The 20683-nt window shown below is 44.8% G+C and overlaps 1 protein-coding gene across 1 annotated transcript in view; it reads right to left on the reverse strand.

The window, feature by feature from the left end:
* Positions 1-20683, reverse strand: part of KCNH1 (potassium voltage-gated channel subfamily H member 1) — a 348715-nt gene that overhangs the window by 252987 nt on the left and 75045 nt on the right. The window contains exon 7 of the mRNA XM_066594506.1: positions 6075-6498. Within this exon, the coding sequence (XP_066450603.1) occupies positions 6075-6498 (424 nt within the window). The remainder of the gene's footprint in view (positions 1-6074; positions 6499-20683) is intronic.

The raw sequence follows: 20683 nt of genomic DNA on the forward strand, positions 1-20683 counted from the left end.
TACATACTTATTATGGCACCTCGTGGTGTTACATACTTGTTATGGTACCACAGATGTTACATACATCATTTGGTGCAGAGTGTTAAGGCAGCAGAATGCAGTCCTATGTTCTCACACATAGGTTGTGAGTTCAATCTCCATGTGGTTCAGGTAGCCGGCTCAAGGTTGACTCAGCCTTCCATCCCTCCGAGTAAAATGAGTACCCAGCTTGCTTGGGGGGGGGGGGGGGGGGGGGGGTAATAAATAACTTGCCTGAAAGCGCTGCAGAATAAGTTGGCGCTATACAAATAACAAGTCTCTTCCCCCATACTTGTTACGGTGCCCCCTAATGTACATACTTGTTATGGCGCCCCCTGGTATTACATACTTGCTATAGTGCCTCCTGGTGTTACATACTTGTTATGGGGCCCCCTGGTGTTACATATATTTTCCTATATTTTAGGCCTCTTTCACACGGGCAACAGCAATATCAGCACTACAAAATCACTGCAATATCACAGCTTTGTACAGGCGATTTTGAAATGTCGGTGATGCTTTTTCTTGTGAAAAAATCTTGGATCGTGTCGCTGCTACCCATGATTTTCTTGTGCAATAAAATTGCGTGATTTTAATCACAAGAAAGTTTATAGGAGTTTCTAATGTTAAAATCACGTCGCACGAAAATCGCAAGGTCGTGCTATGCGATGAACAAGGAGGCTCCATAGGGAAACATGGGCTACAAAATACGTGAAAGCAGCCTTACCAGAACAAATTGTGCAGTTTAGCCCCAAGGCAGGTGTGTACTACCTACCTCAAAACTTCCTAACAGTGTATTTTCTAAATCCATACAGTGTCTTTAACTCCTTAATAAACAATTGTGAGGTCCGAAAGCTTGCATTAACATCATGCATTTTTGTTAGCCATTAAAAGGTATCAAATCTACAAGAGTACTTGGTTTCTCTTAGGCTGAAGTCAGACAAGCGGGTTTTTTTTCCGCGTACCTATCTGCGCACAAAAAAGCGCCTCTATTAGAACCATTGGTTCCCTATACAGTGTTCCCATGTCCGGTTTTTACAGGCACAAAATACTTGCACTTGCAAAAGATAGGACATGTGTGTGCCGGCAAGGTCCGTGCTGCGCGTAAAGATTTCTCGCGGGGAGTCCCCTCATCACTGAACACTGGGACAGCACTGTCGCAGTGTTCAGTGACAAGTGGACTCCCCGTGGGGATGAAGGAATCACCTGCCACAGCTGTCACAGCTGTAGGATAGGATTGCAATGTTCTCCAATTGCTTTCAATGGGGCCGGCGCTGCAGCCGCCCCATTGAAAGCAATGGGATGCAGGCAACCCCTGCAGGGATTTTCGGGGAAGGGCTTGAAATGTAAGCCCTTTCCTGAAAATCATCCCTAGCTGCTGTAAAAAAAAATATATCACCTCTCCCCTGCTGTAGGGGCTCCAAGGCGTCTTCTTTCTGGCTCCTCGGCCCTGTTCAAAATCCCCACCTCCAGAAAGTGCTGGGTCTGAGTACTCAGCCAATCACATGCAGCGCTCAGCCATTCATTGAATGACAGCTGAGCGCTGCCTGTGATTGGTCACAACCAATCAGAGCCAGAGCTCAGCCATTCATTGAAAGCAGAGTTACGGTCAGGCGCATTTTGCACATCCGTGCAGCACATTTTTTTTGTGCACATAGGTGAGCAAAAAAAAAAGCTTGTCTGACTAAGCCCTTACAGAGAACATTCACACTTAGTGATTTTATGCATGTGGTGGTTTAACTGACTTATTTTTTGGTGGAAGCAGTTACCAAGATTTATGCTACATGTTTTTTTGTGACATATGCAGCCATTTTATACTTTTTTTTATAGAATTTTCCTTCCTTTTCTAGCTTTATTAGAAGTAATGTGTACAAAAATGTAGAATTTTTTGTTTAATTTACAGATATTAATTTATGAAATTAGTACCCTTACACTAAAATATAGTATAGGAATTGGTTCCCTGTTATGTTTTGCTGCACTGCATGGAGGTGACTGCAATACACAGAGGGGACCTCCAGAATGTGAGGGGCAATCAGGTGAGGGCAACAGGGATGGAAAAATGTGTTTTCTCTGGAGTGGACCTTTATTTATGTGTATGTCAATATTGCATCCATGCGCGCTGAGTGTGTCTATTTCTTACTTCTGTATGTCATCCATTTTTTCTTGCATGCTAAAAAAAGGAGGGTGGCCCAATTTTTTTTCCTGTATTGCTTAGCAATGATCAGTTAAAATGGAGCGCACATGTATGTCCTCTGTGTGTGCTCAGGCTTTTTTGTGCATGCATTCTGACTAGAGATGAGCGAACCTACTCGGCCACGCCCCTTTTCCGCCCAAGCGCCGCGATTTTCGAGTACTTCCGTACTCGGGCGAAAAGATTCGGGGGGCGCCGTGGGTGAGTGGGGGGGTTGCAGCGGGGAGTGAGAGAGAGAGAGGGCTCCCCCCTGTTCCCCGCTGCGACCCCCCGCTCTGCCATGCCTCCCCCGCCCCCTGGCACCCACCGAATCTTTTCACCCGAGTACGGATGTACTCGAAAATCGCGGTGCTCGATCAAGTAATTACTCGAAACGAGTATATTCGCTCATCTCTAATTCTGACGTTATACAGAATAGGACTTTTACACTATGTAAAAAAATGCATGTTTGAATAGCCAAGTTGACTGTAATGGGGTAGTGTACTTTACAATGTGCACTCAATTGAAAAGATTTACCTCCTGAAAAAAATATTTCTATGGTAAGAAACGTCAGATGTATTATTCTGCCACATTGATGTTCGATCATCTCAATAAACCACATTACTGATATCCTCCTTTCTGCAATATAATAGTATTATTATAAAGTTCAAAATCAGTCACTAAAAGTGAAGCATTAAAGAAAGTGGAATCAAAGCACTGCATTAAGTATAGATGGTTTCAGAAAAAAACATCAAAGGCCCCGTATGGCAATAACGGGATGAAATATAAAGAGGTGATAATTACATCTATTTTCTGCCCATTTCATCTTTTCTGCTTCCCTTGGTGATTGATTAGTGATAACCAATGATGAAAAACTCACTCCTTTTATTTACACAGCACAAGAAGTCTTTACAGCATTAGTATCAGATTAGGCAATTCGAGATCAGAGGGCATCATGGTGGTCTGGCACATGATTGGACAAAAACAGCACTGTAACTTAGAAGCAAGTATTTTATTGCAGTGTCCACCAGTAGTAACAGAGTGGCACCAACTAATCCCAGGTGCTGGTGGAGGGAGGGGAGGGTGGACTAGCAACTCTGCCTGGACCATTGCATTTCGAAACAGGGCTAGAGCAGCAAAAAAAAGTTCTGCCCCAGATGAAAGACAGTCATCCAACTTTCTCAGGACTATTAATTTTATCACAGACAACCCTTTCATCAGCTTATTTTTCCCTGTAGACATATAGTATTACATAGCTGCAAAACAGATCAATGGCCTCCCATACAATTCATGAATGATTTGAGTCCACCAGAAGTTCCACGGGCAACTCGAAATTCACCAGAAATGTTGCACAGCTCCCAGGCCTGTCCCAACCACTGACATTTGCAGTGTCTTAAGGAAACAGCTAGAATTTAGAGTCAATTTAGCAGGGAGGTTTCCTCTCTCACCCACATTGGATCTATGGGCATTCAACACAGTAGTGATCCCAAAGGATAGTTTTACGCCATTTCTCTTTTTCCCTTGGGACCACCTCTTCACAAGTGGCACCCACTCCCACAGCTGTCTCCCTTCAGCTTGGCCCAGGGTGCTACGCTCGGTCTGTCTTTGCTCAGTCATACTTCTCTGTTTCATCATTCCACTAAGTGCGTCACACCAAGGGACCTGACATCTATAAGAGGATAATGAAAAAGGAAAGACAATGTTAGCATCTCCAAATGGTGTCTTGATTGTCCCACAACAGCATACAAAAAAGGGCAATGTTTCAGCTCCTATGAGCCTTTACCAAGCATAATAAAGGTCCATAGAAGCTGAAATATTTATTTTTTGTACATTGCTCTAGGACAATAAAGACACCATATGGAGATGCTGACATCATCTTTACTTTTTCATTATCTCTAATGCCGGAGAAGATTGACCCAGCTGGTTGGTCTGTTGCATTCCATTGGAGACTGAAAGTGGATCTTTTGTTGCATTTTCACACATAAAATTCTACAAGAGGATGTTGCCCAAAAACAAGGTGTATGCCTAACAAACCAAGGTGCCAACGTTTTTTTATTAAAGGAGTAAAGGAGTTGCACCAAGCTATAAAATGATTTCCTATCCACAGGATTATGGATAACTTTCTGAACAATGGGGGTTCGAATGCTGGGACTCCCATTTTTCCTGAGGACATGGAGCAGAAGTCACCACTCCATTCATTTCAATATGAGTGTTGACATTTGCCAAGCATTTATACTGTGCAATTTCCAGCACTTACAGTGAAATTGATGGATCGGTTGCGCTCAAGCACGACCTCTACTCCATTGATGCGGGGACCTTCGAGACCTCCGTTCCTGGAATCGTTGGTCGGTCCAAGTCTCAGCCCCTTTCCCCCAGTCATAAAACTACCCCCTATACTGTGGACAGACAATAACATCATATTACTGGACAATCATTTTAAGTCCTGTATGCCTGCCCAATGTCTATACGCCTCTTCTTTCCCCTAGATCACACGGGGTCCCCAAAATAAGAATGACCCTGCACATGACTAGCTCACCGTGAAATGATGCCCAGAGCTGCAACTTCTTGGATCTAAACACGAGACTCGTGCCATAAAGAAATGCCCTCTCCTACTATTGCCACAGAGTTTCCACTTGGCCACCAACTATAGTAACATAAACTTTATAGACAAAGGAAAGTACAAGCGTTTGCATACAATGACATAAAAGATACGGACATAGCGATCTGGCATACCCGTAATAATGAGGTGAACACTCCTACAAGAGGACAACTCAAAGATTTATAAGATGTAAGTAATTTTGATGATAAGTGTAGACGCTCTTGAAAGTGGTTGTGCCAAAATGTACAACTTTTTGAGTATTTGGGGCCGCTCTCAGCATCCTTGGCAAACAGCCGATCTTGACGAGGAAAGCTGCGGCCAGCCTGACTTTTCTGCTGCAGGGGACATTTAGTATTACAAGATGGCAGAAGGACAGAAGCAGCTATTAGTGAGCAACTGCCTGTTCTGGGACATACGGGGGGTCCCTAATAGGACATATGAACAGGGGAATGCTATCTTGGCACAGCCCCTTTAAGAATATTAATAGGTCCTGCTCTTTAATAGAGTCAAAGGGGTTATCCAATTACCTGACAACTTTCTTGCCATAGCACCAAGTTTCTTAAAGTAACAAAAAGAGCAGTACTTACCCGTCCTCTGCTGCAATGATCCAGCACCATTGCTCCGCCATCCTCCCAGTGATTGTTGTGAAGATGACATCACAGGAAGTCACCCGACTGCTGAAGCCAATCAGAGACTGCAGCATTACCACTTGTTCTCCTGGCATCAGCACACATAATGCCAGTACTTCCGAACGGTAACTCTACAGCCTCTGACTTCCTATGATGTCATCTTCACAATAAACAGAGGGAGGACAACAGGGCAATGGCTCTGGATTCCCGAAGCAGAGGACGGGTAAGTACTGTCCTGTTTGTTATTTTAGGGTACTTGGTGCTATAGTAACTGGACAACCCTTTTTAATTGTGTTCCCAATGTTTACTGTTTGAGCAGCTGAATGTGGGAGAGGCAGCAGGGTGACTGACATCTATACTCTCATTTCCTATCATGCCTTAGTCCTGTATTTGTGCAAAGCAACATAACACAAAGTGCCATTAAATATTAGATCCTAGACAACCCCTTTAAGAGATGATGACATAAGCATTTTTATATATCTTACATATTTTGGCATATTCATAAACTTTTATCTGAGAGTTGCAAGCCCAATAACTATCTCAGCTCTGTAATTTCCCTTTGAACTGACTGGATAAAATATCACAAGTATTTATTTCTTCTACTGTATGCAGGTAATAAATATAGGTTACATACTACTAATGATAAAGATAGCGTACTTACATCCAATCATCATCATGGCCACAGCAAAGATCTTCTCTCCATCTGTAGTAGGTGCAATATTTCCAAATCCCACACTAGTGAGGCTGGTCATAGTAAAATACAGGGAGGATATGTAGACAGAATCCTTGCTCGGCCCACCTTCCCATCTTCCTGAGCCCGATAAGTTATACCGATAAGGAGATCCAATGGTCATTCCCAACTGAAAGAGCCAGCTTTCATTTCTAATTGTGTCTCCATTAATGACTTCATAATCCCCAATACTGTACCAGATGCAAGCCAACCAGTGAGCCGCTAGGCCAAAGACACACACCAATAAGACCAAGACTGCTGCTCCATATTCGATGTAATGATCCAGCTTCCTCGCCACACGTCCCAGTCGTAGTAGTCGAACAACTTTTAGAGAACTGAAAAGGCTGCTGATACCCTGTAAGGATAAAATATGCATATTATTAATTGAGCGGACAAGTTGAAGCTGTTTCTTAATTACATCTGGGGAGCAGCCAATATGGCTGCCATTATACTATCCCACAAACTTTCCAGGACCCTGAAAGATACGCCACCACCGTTTTCATACTGCTGAATAAGTAGGCAGATTTGCCCATGTCTGAGGCGCTCTCCCTGCTGTCTCATCCCCACTGAGTTGCAAAGGAGGTGACAGCTCAATGCAGTTCTAAGCTCTCACTCACAACCTGAAGGTTGTTGGTTCAATCCCCGGTAGGTTCAGGTAGCTGGCTCAAGGTTGACTCAGCCTTCCATCCTTCCAAGTTCGGTAAAATGAGTTTGCTGGGGGGTAATAAACAAAAAATTTACCTGAAAGCACTGTGGAAGAAGTTGGCATTATACAAAATAACAAGACCCCTTCTGTAGTAGGGCTAGTAATGTCTATGAGACACTACTACTTTTGCCAGCGGCTGTGAACAGGGGACAGTATCGCTTTTTTCAAGTTCTTTCTCGGAGCAGGAACAAGAGAGAGGTAAGTGTTAGCTACTCTGCGATGGGTGAGTATTATATCACTCAGGACTTGTTAAGTATGAGCGAGACGCCAAAACACCTTATCCGGATCAGACATAATAGTTGTCCAACTGCATATAATGATAACCAGGAGAACAAAACTTTAACAATTGAACTAAAACGAAGGGAAAAAGGAAATCTCACCCTAGTAGGTGAGTAGTGCTGGTGTAGTGACCCAGCGGGTCCTACAGAACACTCATGGTACACTTGTCCTGTCTCTCCTGTCTGTATTCCGTCCATGGAAACAGAAGGTGCCGTCTATGGGAGAAACCTTGTGTCTCCCCTTTTGCTCTAAGGATAGAGCTCAATCATGGCACCGCTTGACAGTGTCCTCCTGGGCAACGTATGGTACTCTTAGGCACACTTTAGCAAAGAGCTATGTGAGCACTATATGACATGTAGACAATAAATGGCACTTATCACCTCTGTGTGGACACTGCTGGGCACTACATACCTATATGCCATAAATATATGGCCCCTTAAGAACTATTTCGCAAGACTCTATGCAAGCACTTTATGACTCTTTGTTGGCACAATGGTGCAGTGTTTGACCATGCAGGCAAAGTAATGAACTCTGAGCACTGTTTGGTATAATGTTGGCACTGCATTGCTCTACTTGGTCAATATTAGGCACTATGTAGGCACAGTATAGATTTATGTAGGCAAGATATTGACACTATATGAGTATTGGAAGGCATTAGGTGAAAAATATATGTCGCTATGAAGGTGCAGTTTGGCAGTATCTAAGCAGTTACACAGTAAACGTGCAATATGACAATATGTCACTCTCCAGGCAAATGCATGCAGTAGTAATCTAGGGAATATTTGGCACTATTTACCTGGCTACATGACAAGTGTATATATATTTATATATAAAGTACTATGCAAAAGTTTTAAGCAGGTGTGGGGAAAAATACTGCAAAGTAAGAATAGAAGTGTTAATAGTTTATTTTGTTAATTAACAAAATGCAAAGTGAATGAACAAAAGAGAAATCTAAATTAAATCAATATTTGGCGTGACCGCTGTTTGCCTTCAAAACAGCATAAATTCTTCTAGGTACACTTGGAATAAAGTCAGGGATTTTGTAGGAATATAGTCAGGTGTATGACTAACCATGCTTACTTCCCTTCCAAGTCGGGAGATGTGCAGCAGTGCCATGAGCTCTGAACTGGCAGTGACTAGTGGGATCTATTTCAATTGTAAAAACAATCTAGCATCCAGGAGTATGGGGATAAAAAACATCTGGTTTATTTAGCAAAAATTAAAACCGTACATCCAATATCTACTAGGGACAAACAAGATAACCACATGTTTCAGCATAAGCCTTCTTCATAACTTTGTATCCTCATACTCCTGGATGCTGGGCTGTTTTTACAATTGACGTTTGTCTAATGTTTAGCCCTTGCACATGGGATTGGATCTATGCATGGAGTGGAGGAGGATACTTTGGAATCTATGAGCTAGTAAATTCTGAAGTAGTTTGAAGTAGTCTGTCCAGAAGTGGTCTTCTTGAAGCAATTGTAGCCAAAAAGTTATGCATTCAACTTAGAAACAAAGCCAAGCAACTCAACTATTCATGAAAACATAGGACCTGGGGTGCAGAAATATGGCAGCAGGTGCTCTGGACTGAGGAGTAAAAATGTGAAACAGTTGACTGTAAAAGAAGGCAGTTTGTTCGCTGAAGGTCTGAAGAGCGGTACAATAATGAGTCTCTGCAGGCAGCAGTGAAGCATGGTGGAGGTTCCCTGAAAGTTTGGTGCTGCATTTTGACAAATGGAGTTGGGGAATTATCCATCATGTAATACCATCAGGGAGGCGTCTGATTGGCCCCACATTTATTCTGCCACAGAACAATGACAAAAAACATCCAGCCAATGCCATTAAGAACTATCTTAAGTGTAAAGAAGAACAAGGGGTCCTGGAAGTGGTAATATGGCCCCACAGAACCCTGATCTCAACATCATCCAGTCTGTCTGGGATTACATGAAGAGACAGAAGGATTTGAGTGAGCCGACATCCACAGAAGATCTGTGATCAGTTCTCCAAGATGTTTAGAACAACCTCCCTGCTCATTCCTTAAAACACTGTGTGCAAGTGTACCTAGAAGAATTGATGCTATTTTGAAGGCAAAGGGAGGTCAAACCAACTACTGATTTGGCTTCTCTTTTGTTCATTCACTTTGTATTTTGTTAATTGCCAAAAATAAGATATAACACTTCTATGTTTTAAAGCATTCTTAATTTGCAGCATCTTTCCACATCTGCCTAAAACATTTGAAATGTACTGTATATATGGTTACCCCTTAAGGATCAATGAGCGCTATGTACTAAAGAGTGGAAGTGGAAGTGTTACTTCCACTATGCGACCCGGCAATCACATAATCACCAATAACCCTCTGTTACAGCAGAGCTGGAGTGACCTAGCAGACCCTGATCAGCACTTCTAGTGGCTATTGTCACTACAGGGAGATGTTTTCTCCTGTAACTTGGGCTCCTATGGATGCCCTGGCTACAGTGGAAACTTGTGAAATAAAAAAAATAAATACATCCAATGTGAATGACCCCCACATGTCTTATATGAAGTTATGGCGGAACATAGATGGTAAAAAAAAATTACAAAAATAAGTTTTAAAAAATTACAAAATAAAACTTTATACATAAAAAAGAAAATGACAAAAACACTCGCCAAATGTGCCCTGTAGTCCAAAACTATACAAATTATATATCAAAACGTCCGAAACCAAATGAGGAACCCATTTTCCTACTTTATTTTAGCATACATATACTAATTATAAAAATAAATAACTATAAATCTTTCTTTTAGCTTTATACCCCCAATAAAACTAAGAAACTAAAAAAAAAGTCAGTGAAGAATAGATAAAAAAAAAATAGCCCTACATGTCACAGAAAAAAAACGCAGCAAAAATAATTTCGGTAGCTGAAGAAAAAAATAGGGCAGTAAAACCACCACATGGGTAAAATCCTTAAAAAGTGTCTGGATCTTTAGGACCAAAACACCGTGGTCCTTAAGGGGTTAAAGATATTGCAGTAAGTGCCCAAAGTGATTGCTCTACATCTCTGCTCCTTGTGCTAATGCAGAATATACTGTAGCATCAGATCTATTTAACTAAACTAGAGAATAGAGCCAAGATGCAACCAATCGGTAGGAAGCAAAACACAATAAAGAATTACTCTGCAAGTGTTGCCAATCCAGTAACACCTGTCAGCACAATCTTCACCTCATTTGGCAGCTAAGTGTCGCAGAGCGCTGAGATTACAATGCAGAACACTGATACATCTGTTAACTGGAAGGTGATGGACAGGGAAGCACAAGAGATTGTCTGATAGATGCACGTCCTATAATTATCTGAAATAATCATTTATCAAACGGGCAGCCTGCTCTAACAAGGGGCAGCGGTCAAGGGCCTTCTGCGCTCTGTGAATTAGTACATTAAGCAAATTTGTCAAGAGTGAATATTCAATGACGGAACTATTCAGTATGGAAAACCATGGAATTTAGGTTTTAGATTATGAATGTCATCGTTATGGATGTTTTTGGTGATTTTTAGAAAATGTGATCTCATTTTCAGTCAATGGTTACATGGAACCCGTGGGACGGACATGCAATCTGAGTAGAATGCCGAAGATATATTATCGATATGATATACAGGGAGTTGGAAAGAATGAAAAAATATTCAGATTGTTCGCAGTTTACTGAAATGTTACAATTAAATAATGCATGGTAGATCAGTGGTTAGTTCCTGGGGGTCCTGGGTTTGAATCTGACCAACGGCAACTCCTACTTGGAAATTGTGTGCCATCGCTATGTTTGTGTGGGTTTCCAGAAAGACATACCAATAGGTTAATATGAAATTTAGATTATGAGTAGAGATGAGCGAGCATACTCACTAAGGCTAACTACTTGAGGTAGTAGTGCCTTATTCGAGTATCTCCCTGCTCGTCTCTAACGATTTGGCTGCCGGTGCGGGTGACAGGTGAGTTGCGGCGGTGAGCAGGGGGGAGAGAGGAATCACCCCTCCATTCCTCCCCGCTCTCCCCCGCCGCTCCCCGCCGGCCCCTGAATCTTTAGAGACGAGCGGGCAGATACCCGACTAAGGCACTACTCGCTCGAGTAGTTAGCATTAGCGAGTATACTCGCTCATCTCTAATTATGAGCCTCAGTGGGGACAGGGACTAATGTAGGGTTGCCTAGTGGTTGGCGTCAGTATTTGTTTTTTTACTGGTCACATTAATGGCAAGAAGAAAATAATTGCTTGGTGTGGTCACCTCCGGCTGGGCAGCAACCATGTCATCAAGATAAATATATATATATATATATATAACATTTTTTTGTTGGGGGAGATTCAGAATTTTGCTATGAGGGCCCCTAAGGCACTTTTTCTGCGCTCAGCATGTTATAAGGGTTCTCTTACAGGACACTTCTATGTATTATACACACACATATTATATCTATTTACATATTGTGAGACGGTGACCGGCAAGGTGCTGGAGGGCAGGTACGTGTCGCCTAGGATGCTCTCCTATGCTGCCCTGGGGAGCGCTTGGGCAGATACGTGCCACCGAGCAGCCTGGGCTCGGTGGAGGAAGCCGGCAGTATGGTGTCAGTAACATTAAGTTACTGACACGGTGTAGCAAGTAAGTGGCTCCAAGCCACATAATCCGGGCCGGCTTTTCCTGGAGTGACCAAAGCGAAGGGTGGGATGGTCACTCCCACGTACCAGGTGGGGCTGGTACCAGGCCATATAAAGCCTGGGCCTACAGGGCCTAGGAGAGAGCTGAGACCTCTGCAGGTCTGAGAGGCCTGGCTGGCTGTGTGCAGGAGCCATTTGTGTTACCAGAGTGTAGACAGGGACGCTACCTGTTTAGTAAGTGCTCGGACGAGCAGGATTTACTTTATGTTTGCCTGATGTTAAGGCCTGTATTTTTGCGTTGTTTGCTTGGGAATAAACCCAGGCAAACCCTGGACTAAAGACTTTATCGCAAGTGTCACTGTCTCTGACTGCGTATGCCCAGGTTGCTACCGATCCTAAACGCTAATCCCTCACATATGGTGTTTGGATGCGGGCAGCGGTCTTAAAGAGACATACACCAATTAATGGACATTTTGCTGCAGCAGCTGGAGAACTGTTGCTAAGGGCAACCGCCCACGAGAGATTGACTGGAGAGTGCTGTAACCCCCCATGTCCTGGGTGAAAGCTGCAACGGCACAGCAACCAGACACTGCCAAGATGGAAGAACTGATAAAGCAGCTGGTGCAAATGAACGTGCAGCAGCAACAAACGTTGGCTCAGCAGCAAAAGATCCATGAGGAGGCCATGAGAGCTCAGGCCGAGACTAATGCTCTCCTGGCGCAAAGTGTGCAGAGGTCGTCTGGTTCGCTCCCCACCACCCTTACCGCGGTACAGGCGGCCTTACAAAAGATGACACCCACCGATGACATCGAGGCCTGTCTCGCGGTCTTTGAGAGAGTGGCCGAGAGGGAGAAGTTACCGGCGCCTCAGTGGGCTGAGGTAGTAGCGCCTTTCCTGACGGGAGAACCCCAAAAGGCCTATTTTGACCTCGGTGAGCAGGATGCCAAGGACTATAATAAGCTGAAAGGTGAGATCCTGGCACGCTTGGGCGTGGACACCCATGTGCGGGCCCAACGCGTACATGCCTGGACTTTTGCTGACCACCTGCCAGCTCACTCCCAGATGTACGACCTGTTCCACCTGGTCAGAAAGTGGCTGCAGCCGGAGGAGTCGTCCCCGGCAGAGATCGTACAGAAAGTGGTTCTAGATAAGTTTATACGCTCGTTGCCCCCCGCAATCCAGCACTGGGTGGGACAAGGAGGTCCCCAGGATGTGGACCAACTTGTGAGCCTCGTTGAGAGGTATAAAGCCACGAAGGACTTACTGCAAGCCGTGCCTCCTCGACGTTCCAACCCCAGGAACAGCAAGTCGGCCGGAGCACCGGGTAAGACTGTTCCGTATGTAAGGGGTGTCAAAAATGTCCCAAAGGGAGGCGGCTCAGAGGGGGATCATGTGGGACAGAAGAGGAGTCCCAACTGGACAGTCCGGTCCCGGGCAGAAGCCCAAGGGGACCGGGGCCCCATACTATGTTGGCGCTGTCGTGAGCCCGGGCATATTGCCGCCACTTACTGTGGAACCAATGGACTGTGACTCTGCCCGTCGGAGGTCGATGTTCGCACGGCCAGTGTGTTCTGCTGAGACGGCGTCAGAGACTGATCGACCATTATGTCACCTAAAGGTGAATGACTTTGCGGTGACAGCTCTACTGGACTCAGAGAGCTTGGTTACACTGGTGCACTCCAGCCTGGTCGATCCCACAACCTTCACCGGCCGTCGCATGGGGGTTGTGTGTGTGCATGGGGACACCAAGGAATATCCTATTGCCCTTGTAAGACTTGAGACTCCGTGTGGACTTGCTACCCATGAGGTGGGCGTCGTAAAATCCTTAATGCACACCGTGATCCTCGGGAGAGACTTTCCCCTATTTTGGGACTTGTGGCGACACAGAGGGTCGTCTGCAAATAAGGTTCATGATAATGCAAATGTGTATGATGTGTGTCCAGAACCGTTTGACCCTGAGGGTACGGTTCCGGCAGTAGGGGTGACCCAAGAAGATGGGGATAACTTTCCCTTAACAGTACTGGCGGGTGAGACGGAGGTACAGTTGCTATGCCTGACTTAGAGGTTGCTATGCCTGACTTAGAGGTCTCACGTGCCAATTTCGGAACTGAGCAGCTCCGAGACCCCACCTTAGTAAAAGCTAGGGAAAATGTTAAAGTGATAAATGGGGAGCCTCAATTCCCAGGGGCTGATACTGTGTTTCCACACCTTGCAGTCAACCAAGAATTGTTGTATCAGGTTGACAAGGTCCGTGGCGAGGTTGTGGAACAGCTGGTGGTACCTCAGTCTTATTGCAGGATGGTCTTAGACCTGGCGCACAAGCATGTGCTGGAAGGTCATCTCGGGAGCGAAAAGACTAAGGAACGCATCCTTCAGCGTTTTTTCTGGCCTGGGGTACATGGTGATGTAAAACATTACTGTGAGTCATGCCCGGAGTGTCAAATAACAGCTCCTATGCCCCATTACCGGAGCCCCTTAGTGCCCTTGCCCATCATAGAGGTGCCGTTTGAGCGGATCGCTATGGACCTAGTTGGGCCCCTGGTAAAGTCTGCCCGGGGTCACCAACATATATTAGTGGTTGTAGACTATGCCACCCGTTACCCCGAAGCTGTTCCTTTACGCAATACGTCATCCAAGGGTATTGCAAAGGAACTACTTCACATGTTCTCCCGCACGGGCATACCAAAAGAGATCCTGAAGGATCAAGGAACCCCCTTTATTTCAAAGGTCATGAAGGAATTGTGTAAGCTGCTGAATATTAAGCACTTACGGACGTCTGTGTACCACCCACAGACGGATGGTCTGGTTGAGAGATTTAATAAGACCCTAAAAAGCATGCTAAAAAGGGTAGTCAATAAGGATGGGAAGGACTGGGACTGTCTGCTGCCATATCTAATGTTCTCAATCCGTGAAGTCCCACAATCCTCCACTGGGTTCTCTCCCTTTGAATTAGTTTATGGTAGACATCCCCGAGGGCTCCTTGATGTAGCTAAGGAGACCTGGGAGCACGAGTCCACCCCCTACAGGAGTGTTATTGAACACATTTCCCTCATGCAAGATCGAATTGCGGCGGTCATGCCCATTGTTAGAGAACATTTACAGCAGGCTCAAGAAGCCCAAAGCCGGGTATATAACAGGTCCGCCAAGGTGAGAACCTTCAACCCTGGGGATCGAGTACTAGTGTTGGTGCCCACCCTAGAAAGTAAATTCCTAGCAAAATGGCAAGGGCCCTATGAAATAATTGAGAAAGTCGGAGAGGTAAATTATAAGGTATACCAGCCAGGTAGGCGGAAACCAGAAGAGTTGTACCATGTAAACCTAATTAAGCCATGGAAGGACAGAGAAGCCCTGACTGCAGTGAGCACCCCCCATGGTGGGGTCCCAGAGGTGTGTGTATCAGGGTCCCTGTCCAAATCCCAACAACAAGAGTCAAGGGAATTTATACAACGTAATTCAGATGTGTTCTCCGATATACCAGGGCGTACTGGTGTTATAAAACACGACATTATAACTAAACCAGGGGTAAAGGTTCAGTTGAAACCGTACAGGGTTCCAGAAGCCCGCATACGAGCCATCTCAGAGGAGCTCAAGAAAATGCTAGACCTCGGAGTAATTGAGTCGAAAAGCGAGTGGTCCAGCCCTATCGTGCTGATACCAAAACCTGATGGCTCTCTGCGCTTCTGTAACGACTTCCGGAAGCTAAATGACGTGTCAAAGTTTGACGCATACCCAATGCCGAGAGTGGACGAGTTAATTGAGAGACTGGGTCATGCCAGGTACTTTTCCACTCTCGACCTTACTAAAGGCTACTGGCAGGTTCCCCTTACAGAGAGCGCGAAAGAAAAGAGTGCGTTTGCCACACCAGAAGGGTTGTTTCAGTACATCTGCCTACCCTTCGGTTTGCATGGACCCCCAGCAACCTTCCAAAGATTGATGGATATCATACTCAAACCCCATCGTTAATATGCGTCAGCATATTTAGATGATATCATCATCTTTAGCGAAGACTGGGACAGCCATCTACCCAAGGTACAGGCAGTACTGAACTCCCTTAGAAAAGCAGGGCTCACAGCAAACCCAAAGAAGTGCGCCATTGGCCTCGAAGAAGCACGATACCTGGGGTATGTAATAGGCAGGGGTATTATAAAACCCCAGATCAATAAAATTGAAGCCATTCAGGACTGGCCACAACCCACTACTAAAAAGCAGGTGAGAGCCTTTTTAGGCATTGTAGGGTACTATAGGCGGTTCGTGAAAAACTTTGCTAGCATAGCAGCACCCCTAACAGACTTGACCAAGAACAGTAAGTCAGTCATGGTCAAGTGGAACCCTGACGCAGAAAAGGCATTCCAAGAATTAAAACGGGCCCTCTGTAGACGTCCAGTGTTAGTCACACCCAATTTCAAAAGAGAATTTATTGTCTAAACAGACGCGTCCGATGTGGGACTGGGAGCAGTTCTGTCCCAAGAAGTAGAGGGAGAGGAACATCCCGTGATATATCTGAGCAGGAAGCTCACACCACCGAAAAAACATTACAGTATCGTTGAGTGGGAGTGCCTAGCCATCAAGTGGGCTCTGGAATCCCTAAAATACTACCTGCTAGGTCGGCACTTCAGGCTGATCACAGACCACTCCCCCTTAACCTGGATGTCACAGGCGAAAGAAAGAAATGCCAGAGTCACTAGATGGTTCCTGACCCTTCAAAATTTTAGCTTTTCGGTAGAGCACAGGGCCGGAAAGCTACAGGGTAATGCCGATGCCTTATCAAGGACGCATTGCATGACGGCGAAAGTTGTCCGACCCCACAGGCTCGAACAGAGGGGGAGGGTATGTGAGACGGTGACCGGCAAGGTGCTGGAGGGCAGGTATGTGTCACCTAGGATGCTCTCCTATGCTGCCCTGGGGAGCGCTTGGGCAGATACGTGCCACCGAGCAGCCTGGGCTCGGTGGAGGAAGCCGGCAGTATGGTGTCAGTAACATTAAGTTACTGACACGGTGTAGCAAGTAAGTGGCTCCAAGCCACATAATCCGGGCCGGCTTTTCCTGGAGTGACCAAAGCGAAGGGTGGGATGGTCACTCCCACGTACGAGGTGGGGCTGGTACCAGGCCATATAAAGCCTGGGCCTACAGGGCCTAGGAGAGAGCTGAGACCTCTGCAGGTCTGAGAGGCCTGGCTGGCTGTGTGCAGGAGCCATTTGTGTTACCAGAGTGTAGACAGGGACGCTACCTGTTTAGTAAGTGCTCGGACGAGCAGGATTTATTTTATGTTTGCCTGATGTTCAGGCCTGTATTTTTGCGTTGTTTGCTTGGAAATAAACCCAGGCAAAGCCTGGACTAAAGACTTTATCGCAAGTGTCACTGTCTCTGACTGTGTATGCCCAGGTTGCTACCGATCCTAAACGCTAATCCCTCACAATATATATATATATATATTTATTTTTTTTAGTGTTCTGTAAGACAGCCCTTATGACACGATGGGCTCAGTTTGAGTATACCTCTAAATAATATTGCTAAATAATGTTGACACCATATACTAGTCAAATACTGGCTCTACACAGTGATAGCAATAACAGTGCAGCAATCTCCAGTGATAGCGATTACAGTGCAGTAACCTCCAGTGATAGGGATTTCAGTGCAGTAACCTCCAGTGATAGCGATTACAGTGCAGTCACCTCTAGTGATAGCGATTACAGTGCAGTAACCTCCAGTGATAGCGATTACAGTGCAGTAACCTCCAGTGATAGCGATTACAGTGCAGTAACCTTTAGTGATAGCGATTACAGTGCAGTAACCTTCAGTGATAGTGATTACAGTGCAGTAACCTTCAGTGATAGCGATTACAGTGCAGTAACCTCCAGTGATAGTGTTTACAGTGCAGTATCCTCCAGTGATCGTGATTACAGTGCAGTAACCTCCAGTGATAGCGATTACAGTGCAGTAACCTCCAGTGATAGTGATTACAGTGCAGTAACCTTCAGTGATAGCGATTACAGTGCAGTAACCTCCAGTGATAGCGATTACAGTGCAGTATCCTCCAGTGATAGCGATTACAGTGCAGTAACCTTGAGTAATAGCAATTACAGTGCAGTAACCTCCAGTGATAGTGATTACAGTGCAGTAACCTTCAGTGATAGTGATTACAGTGCAGTAACCTTCAGTGATAGCGATTACAGTGCAGTAACCTCCAGTGATAGTGATTACAGTGCAGTAACCTTCAGTGATAGCGATTACAGTGCAGTAACCTGCAGTAATAGTGATTACAGTGCAGTACCCTTTACGGATAGTGATTACAGTGCAGTGGCCTTCAGTGATAGCGATTATAGTGCTGTAACCTCCAGTGATAGAGATTACAGTGCAGTAACCTCCAGTGATAGTGATTACAGTGCAGTAACCTCCAGTGATAGTGATTACAGTGCAGTAACCTCCAGTGATAGCGATTACAGTGCAGTAGCCTTCAGTGATAGCGATTACAGTGCAGTAACCTCCAGTGATAGCGATTATAGTGCAGTAACCTCCAGTGATAGTGATTACAGTGCAGTCACTTCCAGATATCGCAGATAACGTTTCCTCTGCATGGTGACATCCACTTTCATTTCTCTGGGCACAGACCACCATGAAGATGTCTTGCACCCATGACTTGCACCTCCTCATCCTGCAGTATCCCCATAAACCTCTCAGTAATTGGTAAATAGTACTAGTCCCACTCTGTGGCTGCACAAAACTATAGTGCCCCCAACCAATAATACTGCTTTCAACTAATCAACTTTCGGTGGCCCCATCTGTCAATCCTGCCACCTCTGAGTGGAACAAGTAGTATTAGTGCCCCTTCTAACTGCTCTCGTCATCCCTGAACATCCAGTCGGCAGCAACCATGTCATCAAAATGTTAAATTCTTTTTGGAAACCATGGATGCCGTGTCTTGCAGACTCAAGAGGAGAGGGATCATCCAGCTTGTTATCAGCGCACAGTTCAGAAGCCTGTATCTCTGGTGGTATGGGGTTGCATTAGTGCCTATGGCATGGGCAGCTTACACATCTTGAAAGGCTCTATCGATGCTGAGCAGTATATAGAGGTTTTAGAACAACATATGCTCCTATCCAGACAACATCTCTTTCAGGGAAGGCCTTGCATATTTCAGCAAGATAATGCTAAGCCACATACTGCATCCATCACAACAGCATGGCTTCACAGAAGAGTCCGGGTGCTGAAGTGGCCGCCTGCAGTCCAGACCTTTCACCCATAGAAAGTATTGGGGCATTATGAAACAAAAAAATCCAGCGAAGACGACCAAGGACTGTTCAGCGACTAGAATCCTACATCAGACAAGAGTGGGACAACATTCCTCTCCTCACTTTCCAGATGTTTTCAGACTGATGTAAGAAGAAGAGGAGATGCTGCACAATGGTAGACATGGCCCTGGCCTGACTTTTTTGAAATGTGTTGCTGCCATCAATTACTAAATTAGTTATTTTTTTTAAATGTCTCACTTTCTATATTCTATTGTGAATACAATATGGTTAGAAGAGATTTTCAAAATCATTGCATTCTTTTTTTCTTTACATTTATTTACATTTTATACAGCGTCCCAACTTTTTTGGAATTGGGGTTATATATATTTTTTTTTGGTGGGGGAATTTTAGAATTTTGTTAAGAGGACCCCTGAGTTCTATATATGTCCCAGTATCATGACTAGTCCCAAAACTACCTGTGCATATGTATGAAGGCATCAGTGGCCGATATTACATGGTCTTCCTCTAAATTCTACACAGCATGAATTTGTAAGGTTAGACATTAAGTTCTTCTGGGATTTAGAGCTAGAAATGTTGACATTCAGGATATATCCTTTACAGCACAAGGTTTCTGATCACCAGGCCTTTGTAAAGCTCTGGATGTTTGAAAAGGAAAACTGAAGATAGTTCTCAAGATTACATAACATTCTGCAAGGCTCAGTACGGGCGCATGGTAGCAGACTCCAACCCCAGTGATTCAACTAACAAGGAATTAGATGAGGATAGGGCTGGATCAACCCTTTTGATGCCACTACTGCTCGTTCTTCTGGAGGCGTATAGCTAGATCCAGCGGCAAAAACATTCCATATCAGAGATGGCAATCCCCCCACCCACTATACTAAGTTTCTACATGTACCACATAGCATATTTTTGCACAGGCTGGTTTAAGAATTTATTAAATTATTCTTGTAAAATGTTTGGTGGTCTAGAGGGGTTTGCCATTAATAAAGTTTTTCTATTTTTTTATTAAATTTAAAAAATATTAAAAGTTTTATATCTCCCCCCCCCCTCTTTCCCAGTCATTCACATAAAAAAATTGGTATTGCCGCATCCGTAAAAGTCCATTTTATTTATCCCGCATGGTGAGTGCCGCCAACAAAAGCAATGCCACAATTGTGATCAAAAGTTATAAAAACTTCAGGTCCCCCCACAAAAACGAATCTTCATACAGCTGCATTGGCATAAAAATGTGGTCAAAGGGTTGTGGCAGAAATCTTTTTTTGTTGAATAGTATAACATACAAAAAATATAAAAATTTGGTATCACTGTAATTGTACTCACCCACAGAATAAAGATTGTATGTCATTGTTGCCAAATGGCAATCAGCACAGCCCTTTCAGGAGGCGGGGAGGCTGAAAGAGCTTGACAGCAGTGCAGGCGAGCCAGCCCGAGGACGCGCCTGAGCGACGGAGAGGCGAGTATATAATTTTTTTTTTCACCATCTAGGGATGATTTTCAGGGAAGGGCTTATATTTCAAGCCCTTCCCCGAAAATCATGCTGCGGCGGTTGCCTACAACCCACTGCTTTCAATGGACCGGCAGCAGCGCCGATCCCATTGAAAGCAATGGGATAGCATTCTGGACTTCTGCCACAGCTGTGACAGAGGATTCCTTCATCCCTGTGCTCCCCGCGGGGATGAAGGAAACCCCTGCTACA

The sequence above is a fragment of the Eleutherodactylus coqui genome, chromosome 3 (genome assembly GCF_035609145.1).
Source record: "Eleutherodactylus coqui strain aEleCoq1 chromosome 3, aEleCoq1.hap1, whole genome shotgun sequence".
NCBI lineage: Eukaryota > Metazoa > Chordata > Amphibia > Anura > Eleutherodactylidae > Eleutherodactylus > Eleutherodactylus coqui.